The 10,204-nt window shown below is 44.5% G+C and overlaps 1 protein-coding gene across 1 annotated transcript; it reads right to left on the reverse strand.

Annotated features, from left to right (window-relative positions):
- Window positions 1-318: 318 nt before the first annotated feature.
- Window positions 319-7,294, reverse strand: LOC309563839 (cold-inducible RNA-binding protein-like). Its single transcript, XM_082268472.1, has 7 exons — window positions 7,204-7,294; window positions 6,466-6,576; window positions 6,276-6,382; window positions 5,253-5,373; window positions 3,630-3,714; window positions 3,477-3,544; window positions 319-1,105 (listed from the first exon to the last, which is right to left on the reverse strand). The coding sequence occupies exons 2-7, from the start codon at window positions 6,566-6,568 to the stop codon at window positions 1,089-1,091; spliced, it is 501 nt and encodes a 166-aa protein (XP_082124598.1). The 5' UTR covers window positions 6,569-6,576; window positions 7,204-7,294; the 3' UTR covers window positions 319-1,088.
- Window positions 7,295-10,204: the final 2,910 nt, after the last annotated feature.

Raw genomic sequence — 10,204 nt, forward strand, 5'->3', positions numbered from 1 at the left:
CATGTATATTTCTAGTTAAGCAATTTCACCGGCATGCATTATAAAACTAGACTACCAAATGTGGCAGAGTCTTGCTAATTTGCTCAATGTTCCCAACTAGGCTTTGCAGTGCTATTTTGTGATTTTAAGTTAAAGTTCACTTTTCCAACAAAAATTAGATTGCTATAAAAGCTGAGCAAAATTTTCCAAGGCAAAAAAAAAAAAATCTATATATCTTGTGTCACATCTATGTTGTGCAGAAGGTAAATGCCAGAAGCACTTTTCGTTTCAGATGGTCTTTTAATAGGCTTCGTGAAGCCAAATGAAGAGTACAAGAAATTCATAACCACTTGATACAAATTTCTTCCAGTAAAAAAATTGACAAATATGAACAAATTGTTTCACGAACTTTTTGCAAGTGTTACTGGACAGATGGAGATAATGGGCTTTGTTAAGCCAAAGTACAAGAAATTGATAACCACCGATACAATTGGGCAAAAAACAAACCATTATAAACAAATTGTTTTAAACTTTTAGCAAATGTTACTGGAGAGATTGGGAAGGAGGTTCTCTTTAGGTATATCAAGGAGGTTAAGCCACTATTTACAGCGCACCCTGGCTCTGAGTTACCTTGTTACACTAAAGGAATGTGTCCTCAGGGTAATATAAAAAATTATAAGCATTTGGGGCCCATAAACCCCTGCAGTATGTACAACAGGAAACTCAAAAGCCCATGTTGCATCAAAGATCAAGTCCAACAGCAAACTAATGCCTCAAGAAGCACCATCTACGAGAATGTTGCTGATGGAATGGATCCCCTCCAATGCACTCCACATAACTTTAAGGGAAACTTATGGAATGAGCCTCAAGGAAACTGCAAATGACAAGAAACGTTCCTGTCACTAAACATAAAACAGATTGCCAAAATAATAAAAAAAAAAAAATAAGAAGCAGATAGGACAGCTGTTTCACAGTTTGAGGCAATTCTCAAATAGGTTTATAGAAAGTGAAGACAAATAGAACAAAATAGTACACATTGATTCAGCGAAGCTCCAAAAATCTTTATAAATACAGCCATTGGAAGGACGATCTTGAGTCAGGAAGGTATTTTACTCGTTGTGTGAGGCTGAGGACAAGAAGCAGGCACAGTTGTAAAGACACTTGAAGACGTCAGATCCCAGCATTTACCCCTACACTAAAGCCCAACCCACTGTTAATAGTGCTTTTTGATATTTTAAACTACTTGCCTACCAGACCAAATGTTAACACCTCACATACATGAAAAAAAAAATCTGCATTTTTGCTAAACAGGAATTCTTTAAATCCCAAATATTTTCTGAAATTAAAGGCTCTGGAGAATTGTGGTTGCAGCAGTTTGTCATGCTATTTACGCAGCAGTTTACTACGATTTTTTTTTTTTTTAAAGAAACAAAAAAACACCTTTCAAGCCCTTACACACTGAGGCCCTTGAACTGCTGAGCGCTTTTGAGGACACGCAACTCAAACTGCTTCAAAAACCATTTTGAGACCCTTCCGATTCGGAGGGGGCGTGCTTTTCGTGCTCCAAAGATGCTTGTGCATGCAGGATTTTTGCAACGCCCCGCTGTGAAAACATTCGATTAGGAAAAGATCGTGAGCTTTTCAGGCACTTTTAGCACCGAGTTGCTTGAAAAACTCCTCCGTGTGAAAGGGCTTTTAATGAGTTTTGGGAAAAAAAAAAAAAAAAACACGCCACACATTACGCTAACTAGATCAGTGTTTTTCAACTCCGGTCCTCAGGGCACACTAACAGGCCAGGTTTGCAAGAAAACTGAAATACATCACAGGTGATACAATTTGCTGCTCAGTGATTGCAGTATACTAGTCTGCATGTCCCCAATGTAATACTTAAAATCTGGCCTGTTAGCGTGCCCTGAGTACCGGAGTTGGGAAACACTGAACTAGATAACCAACATTTCACGCTCTAAAACTGCCCATGGAATGGGGACAAACTAAAGTACATTAAAAATTACCCGGAGGATATTTTTTGAAAAAATACTTAATAGCAGGCATCACTGAACGGCAGACCAAGTCATTGTCCCATTCAGACCCCCATTGGCACCATCTGCTGCTGCAATTATCACAGCATAGCTGATAACAGGGAAAATTGAGGAAAAGTAGCACTGCATGGAGGGTGGAAGCTGCCTCTGATAACTGCAGATTGAAATGCAGGTAATTGGTTGTTAGGACAGTCCTAGCAACCAGTTACCAACTCGTTAATCTGCAAAGTTAACTTTAGCAGCTCCCATCCTCCATGCAGCGCTACTGTGCCTCTTCCTTTGTACCCATCCGGTAGCAGAGTGTGGGGGGGGGTACCTGGCTATGATGGATGGTGGGGTATGCTTGTGAATGTACATAAAGCTCTTTGGGAAGGGGGGTGCAATTTATTAAAAGGGGCAGAGCACACACGGGAGAAGGGGGCAGACAGTACTATCAAAAGGGTGATGTAAAAGGTGCACAGTGGATTGCTGGTGGTGGGGGGGGCAGCTGTGATATGCAGGTGGTAACTGAACACTACAGGTGACTGATGCAAGAAAAGGATTGTGGTAGGAGGGAGACCGATGTGAAGGACCTGTCATTGGACAAACATGCAATTTGGGCCTCTGCTGGAGAAACTGATCGGCCCTACATAAATTTTAACTCCACACCCCTGCTTTATAGGTTACCAGTTTAGAGTTACAGGTCTGGCACGAGAATTGTTCGGACGTTTTCAGTGATCCTTTGCATGGTGCAATCACTTTACACATACACGGAGACCTACATGCACATTTGCGCATGAACACAGGGGAATAGGGGAATAAGGGAGCTTTAAACTTTTTTCCACACGTCTTTGCTTAATTTTTGTACCATCACAAAGGGATGAACTTACGAATTTTTTTTCTTCATTTCTAACACAAGGGATAAACAATAACTCTTGTGATAGCTGGAGCAGTGATTTGTACTCTATGGAGAAATCTGGGATCTATTTGAATCCAGATATTTTTTTTTCTGCCCTGTATCTAATCAAATTGAATTTGAGTTGATGCTTGCCTTTCTGGTAACAGAATGCAAACCAATTTAAACTGAAGAGATTAATACACATTGTTTTCATCCACAGAGGGAAGAGAACAGATTTACCTTCTTCCTCTGTACTCCCTGGATCACAGGATGCAGCATCATGGGCTCCCTGATTGCACCAGAAAGCACAGGAATGAACAGGCTGTTAAACTGCTTGGATCACTTTAAAAGGAAAGCCCATCACCAACTGCAAAATTTTTATAACCAGGATCATGGCTGCAGCCATGATACTCATAACCACTTCCCAACTAGGCCGTATATATACACGCACACGTATGCTGGTCGGGAAGAGGATCAACCTTAAACATTTGTACATATGTAAATAAGCAAGCCCTTCCAGATACCTTTGAGTAGAATTAAGCCCCCAAAACCTCACATCACACCCCTCTGTCATGACTTACCATAGCTGTCATAACTGTCTCTGTATGAGCTTCCTCCTGAGCGATCCCCATAACCTTGACTCCTGCCACTAAAAGCAAAAATGTATACAAGTCAATATCAGAGCATTCAAGGAATAAAGTGCTTGTGTAATTCTTCCAAGCAAGGGACCCTACCTGCTATAATAATCCCGGGATCCGCCATAGCCTCCACTTCTGTTGTCGAACCGGCTGCTTCCACCATATCCTCCACCACCTCCACCTTAAATCACAGGAAAAAAAAAAAAAGTTGTAATCACACATTGGGGCACCTATGCATGAAACCGGCGATTGCTATACATGTTACATCCTTGCTTCTAGATTCAAAGCAAAATTTGTCAGACTTGCACAAGGTAGTCCACTAGCAAAGGGAGCACTTTTTCAAAGTTTCAATGTGTTAGGAGACATTTAAATTTGCCCAGAAGGCAGGACAGCATGTTGTATAGGACTTGTGCTTAGTCATACTAATGCATGTGGGTTCCTTGGATTCTAGACTATACATTGAGTCCCAAATAAAAGCAGGGCTGAACAGGTTTCACAAAGTTCATTTAAATGCTAATGCTAGTACTTGGGGGGGTCCTTGAAGTAAATTTTCCTCGGGGGGGGGGGGGGATCGGTGTACATTACAGATGCTACACATGTAGGGAAAAGTGCCAGGGTTCTGGATTTTTGGGAGTATTTACTGGATTTGTAAGAACTTACCGTAAAATCCTTTTTTCTGAAGTTCGAGACACAACTCTCCTTAAATCCAACTCATGGTTAAGCTCCCCCTAGGGATAGTCACTAGGCGGAAAAACATGTCCACGCCTGAGTGGGCTGTCCCGGCAAGCATAACCCCTCAGGCTCTGCTAGTCTAGTGTCGGTTCACACTATGGCGATCCGACATCGGGGGCGACCTGTGTCTCATGCACCGCGACCGGTGCAACATTACACAGACTTCACATAATGGAAGTCAATGCAAGTTGCTGCGAAGTAGTACAGGAACTATTTTCTAAGTCGGAGCGACTTGAGTCGCTTCTATTAGAACGGTTCCCGTAGCACAGAATGGACCGCGACTTGTCAGGCTGACAGGTCGCGGTAGTGTGAACCGGGACTCAAACAGTTGTGCTGCAGTGCCAGAAAAAAAAAAACTCAAAAGTAGAGGAGCGAGTGCTGTGTGTCGCACGAGAAAGGGATTTTACAGTAAATTCTTAAAATCTCAATTGCATTTTAGTGCAGACTTCTAGGAAAACTCATAATATGGCTTGTTGCATATACATTTGCTATCCACCTCCTCCCCATAAAAGTAAAGTTGCCTGCACTTTAGTACCATGGTTATCCTATAGGTTTCCAGTTTAGGTCCGATTTACATTAAAGCAATATGCTCTGACCTCATGTACATTTACATACTCAAAGATGCTTCACAAGTAAATTTCAAACAAAAAAAGATTGTGTAGGAAATTCCACTAATATATGGCCAGGCCTAAGGCATGGTACAACCAAGTTTTGTTTTTGTTCAATCCAGCAGGCTGAAAAAAAAACAAAAAAAAAAAAACACACAGCACACAGATGGGCTTAAGGAGCTGTACCAACAACGCAAAGACATTACACCAATCTGCCCCTCTGAGCTATTGTGTTTGAGGGGAGGGGTTGGGAAGGGTTGGAAGGGGGGGGGAAGACAAGCACCCCCCCCCCCCCCCAACCACTCAAGAGCTTTAAGCACATACACAACATATGCCACATGCCTAAACCTCAAACAATCACTAATATTTAACATACCACGGCCTCTACCTCCACGGAAGAACCCTCTTCCTCCTCCAGATGAGCCGCCTCTGTAGCCTCCTCTCCTGTCGTTGGATGACTTTCCAGCCTGATCAACTCGAATCTGACGACCATCCACAGTCTAGAGGGGAAAGGTTATGGATATTCACATTAGATTAGGCACCCACAAGCAATTATACTGCATTTCAGCAAGAACTTCCAGCTTTTAAAACCAGCAACAGGATGATTAAAACTGGATACAAACTATACAATTTTCTTTAGATTTACCAAAATCATATATATGAGGTCAAACCTAAACACTTTCTATTTGTATGCAGTCAAACAGCCCCCCCCCCCTGCACTACATAGTTGAAGGTAAATCTAAAGGAAATCCTACCAAAAGTTGTATAGTGTGTATCCAGCCATAGGGTCTGGTCACACACACTAGTGCCATTCCAGATAAGATGCGAGTCACGACAATGGAAATCACATGCATTTCCATTAACGTAACTCACCACAGTGCGAATTTGGAAACAATGCTTGTGCTAATTTAGTATGGGTTCCCACTAATGCAAATGGATGTGCGATTCTCATGCAGATTTTTGCATTTGCGGGTGGGATCTGGCACAGCAAGGATTCAAGCTAGGGGAAAATATGTAAAAATCACAAAATCAGTATTTTGCACACATCTGGACGCAAGATACAATATCAATGTGCGTTTCTATTGAGGTATATGGAATTGAAAAAAGTAAACTCCCACAGGACACTTTGTTGCCACCTCACATTTGCCATGTATAGATAAGAATGACCATCACTGAACACAAAGGGTTTTTGGAAGGCATGCAACTAGGCTTTGAGCAACGCAATAAATTTGCATCAACGTGAAGCAGCACTTAGTGTGATTCCAGTGAGATTTTAGCCCAAAAAAATGTGCAAAAACCAAAGAATTGGCACTACATTAGCGCACTGAAAAAGTGGGGATCAGAAATCAGCTAGTAGCAAAGTGAATCTCTTAAATTCTGCACAAGTTAGCCAAATTCTCACCTTGCCATTCATCCCCGCCATGGCATCTTTTGCATCTTCGGCATTTTCAAACGTGACAAAACCAAAGCCACGCGATCTCTTGGTCTCCCGATCCTTCACCACAACCACTATAAACAAAGAAACAAATAGGTCATTAAATCCGTCCAGTGAAGAGAAATTAAAACTTCGTCACAATTTCATACAAACTCACCTTCAGATATGTGTCCGTATTTACCGAACACATCTTCCAGACTCTGCTCATTGGTATCAAAGCTCAGACCTCCAACAAAAAGCTTTCCCTCGTCAGACGACATGATGAGATCTGTGGAGACAAAATGGCGCCGACCGGCCGGTCAATCCAACGTGCTCACAAAATGGCCGCCGAGCAGTTTACGTCATTCATCTGTACGACCCCCTCCCCCATTCCAGTCACCGCCCGGTAAAACCCGGCGGGAAGAGGAGCCCAGGAAGGCGGTAGGGATGGGCAGCTACGATAGCGTGGCTTCGGAGACCAGTCACCCCCCCCCCCCGGGCGCCCCGCTCCCCGTCTATACAAAGAGGCGACACCTCATACTACCGCCATACAGCACAATGAGCCCAGGGAGAGGCAGCTGGGATAGCGTGGCTTCGGAGACCAGTCACCCCCCCCCCCCGGGCGCCCCGCTCCCCGTCTATACAAAGAGGCGACACCTCATACTACCGCCATACAGCACAATGAGCCCAGGGAGAGGCAGCTGGGATAGCATGGCTTCGGAGACCAGTCACCCCCCCCCCCCGGGCGCCCCACTCCCCGTCTACACAAAGAGGCGACGCCTCATACTACCGCCATACAGCACACGATACAATAAATGGTGACCGCTAACCGCATAAAACCCACTCAGCCCGATATTGAGTAATAACCATCTCCTCTCCCCCTTATCCAACAAAGACGTCCGCCATTATACATTACCTTGTTCACGTGCAATTCAACAGTCACAGAGAAAACAGCAATGCGGAGTGCGCAATCAGCTCTGAGCTCCTCCTTTTATAGACCAGCGTAGCCTCGCCCACTCTATGAATAATTCATCACCACGGCGGACTGTACCATCTACTTCCTTCTCCACACGCCTCACCGTTCTCTACATATTGTAACGTCAGGAAGCCCGGTGGCCTAAGAAATTACCTTTTAATATAATTTTGTGAAGTTTCCTGAATTAATATCGTTACTCGATTGAGTTTAATTGTTATACCCCCCTCCACTATTGTGCATGGTCTCCACCAGCACAGCGCCACTGTAGCGCGGGCGGAGGGGGAGGAGGAGGAGGACGTGCTGTCTCATAATTGGTTTTACGTAACCGGTAAAGGCGGGAGAGCGTACTATAGTGTGTGATTGGTTATACCGAAGCGGTGAGAGAAGTAGGCCACTCTAGGCGCAGAAAGCGAGGCGGTGTCGAGGGTTGTGTTTGGAGTGTAATGGCGTTTGTATGTTCAACTGTGCTGCTTGTAGTCTAAATGTGACGCGAGCTATACAAGTAATTAAGATGGCGCTGGTAAAAACGAGTGCAGTCGTTTTCCCTTTCTTACTGACTCGGTCACTTCCCGTGTTGTACAGCGTCTACAAGAGTTGCCACCGTCAATTTATATTAGTAAAGCTGGGTGTAACATGGAAAGGTTTTATTTTTTCAATCAACCAGCTGATCGAATGTTTTTGTACAAAAGCCCCCGATTCCTGCATCTATGCAAGCAATGTGGATGCAGGGAATCTCCCCTGCTGCACTATTTCATTCTGACACCCTCCTGTTGGTATGCTCATCAGTACTGCAGTGGCTGACCAAATACTGGTTTTCAAGTAGGACTATTTGACTTTAGCCAGTCTAAAGCTGGATACACACTATCCAACGTTTGTGGTTAGATTTCCTTCAGATTTACCTTTGCTAAGTAGTACAAGGGCCTGCCAGATTGCATACAAATTGAAAGTATTTCGGTTTGACCTCATATTATCTGGTTTTGGTAAGTCTAAAGGGAAAAAGTGTACAGAAAATCTTATAGTGTGTATGGCCCTTAAGGCCTTTTTCACACAGGCACCTCCATTCACTGCTGTTCCTCATTGAGCAGGTATTATGCCAGGTCCGTGTCGGCTCTGCTATGTAGTACAGACACAGTCCAGTTCTCTATAGGTAAAGCAGAAAGAAGCGGAACGCCTGTCTGTTTCCATCCAATCCGCCGGATGGATGGGGATTTGGACCACCATCCGTCTGTTTTTGGCAGACAGGATCAGGTGGCAGTGGGTTTCAGCAGACGTTTACATCCGTCGCTCTATTAAAGAGGCTGTAAACCTCAGATTTTTTTAAAAAAAATGAACACCTGAAAAGGAAAATTGAATACTCGCCTTTCCGTAATTTTCCTTTCCTGGTGCCTATCCATGGCGGCATACATATGGTTGGTTGCTCCGCCCTCAACCAACCCACAGGACCTCTTTAAAGCGGTTGTAAACCCGAAAAAAAAAAACCTGCAAGACCAAGGCATGCATACTAGCTGATTATGTATTACTTACCTTAGAATGAAGCCCCGACACGGACCCCCGGACATTGCTGCGGGCGCCGCCATGATCCCTCGGCGTCTCTTCTGGGTTCGGCGGCTCTGGCGCTGTGATTGGCCGGAGCCACGATGACGTCACTCCCGCACATGCGCGCAGGAGTTCTTTTCCGGCAAGCTCCTGGCAAGGAAAACTGAAGGTCCCCCGGAACTTCAGAGCGCATGCGCCGCTCGCGTGAGCGGCTGCATGCACTGCAAATATCTCCTAAACCGTGCCGGTTTAGGAGATATTAATTGTACCTACAGGTAAGCCTTATTATAGGCTTACCTGTAGGTAAAAGTGTCAAAAAGCGGGATACTACCGCTTTAACTCTACAAAAGTCAGCACTGCCCCCCCTCACGCCATTCTTGTAACTAGACTCAAAAATGCAGATAACGTAAAGGGAGGGCGTATGCTGCCATGGATAGGCCCAGGAAAGGAAAAGTACGGAAAGGTGAGTATTCAATTTTCCGTTTTCCTGGTGCCTCCATGGCAGCATACAAATGGTAAATAACTCGCTCATAGGGAGGGATACTGCCTAGAAATATAGTTTATTAGGATTCACAAGACCGCTAATTGCAACGCTTTCTTCCCAAAATCACGGGAAATTAGAGCAGCTGGGTCCAGGCTATAATGGACCATGAAGGTGTTAAATGAGGACCAACTTGCCGCGCAACAAATAGTTTCCGGAGAGACCTGTGCTAGAGCTGCCCAAGAAGAGGCTATCCCCCCGCATCATAGTTACATAGTAGGTGAGGTTGAACAAAGACAACAGTCCATCCAGTTCAACCTGTGTAGGTGTGTGCGGCTGTAATCATCTCACATACCCCTGAATGTTCTGATCCTTGAGATCTACGTCTAATAGTCTTTTAAAAGCCACCATACTACCCGCAGAAACCACCACTTGTGGTAGAGAATTCCACAGTCTTGTAGCCCTAACAGTAAAGAACCCCCCCACGTTGCCTGAGGTTAAAACGCTTCTCCTCTAATCGCATTGTATGCCCCTGAGTCCTCATGCAATCCCTTCGACTGAACAGCTTTTTTTCTAAGCTGAGATCCCCATTGAGATATTTAAAAATTGCTATCAGGTCTCCCCTCAGGCGTCTCTTCTCCAGGGAGAATAAATCAAGCGATTGCAGACGCTCTTCATAATCAAGGTCCTCCAATCCCCTAATAAGTTTAGTTGCCCTTCTCTGGACTCTCTCCAGCTCCAACACATCCCTCCTGAGGACTGGCGACCAGAACTGGACAGAATACTCCAGATGCGGTCGGACCAGAGTTTTATAAAGTGGAAGGATTATAGACTTCTCTCTGGAATACATCCCTTTCTTTATGCATTCTAATATTCTGCTAGCCTTGGCAGCTGCCGCTTGACATTGCATGCTGTTGCCTAGTC

This window comes from Pelophylax lessonae (assembly GCF_965119305.1).
Source record: "Pelophylax lessonae genome assembly, chromosome: 1".
NCBI lineage: Eukaryota > Metazoa > Chordata > Amphibia > Anura > Ranidae > Pelophylax > Pelophylax lessonae.

Bases quoted from the DNA above. Each gene is read 5' to 3' on its own strand.
- LOC309563839 (XM_082268472.1), bottom strand. From the start codon at position 6,568: ATGTCGTCTGACGAGGGAAAGCTTTTTGTTGGAGGTCTGAGCTTTGAT. The intron at 5,374-6,275 runs GTGAGAATTTGG...TTTCCCCTCTAG, and splicing joins TGGCGGGGATGAATGGCAAG to ACTGTGGATGGTCGTCAGAT. The intron at 3,715-5,252 runs GTGGTATGTTAA...CTGTGATTTAAG, and splicing joins CTTCCGTGGAGGTAGAGGCC to GTGGAGGTGGTGGAGGATAT.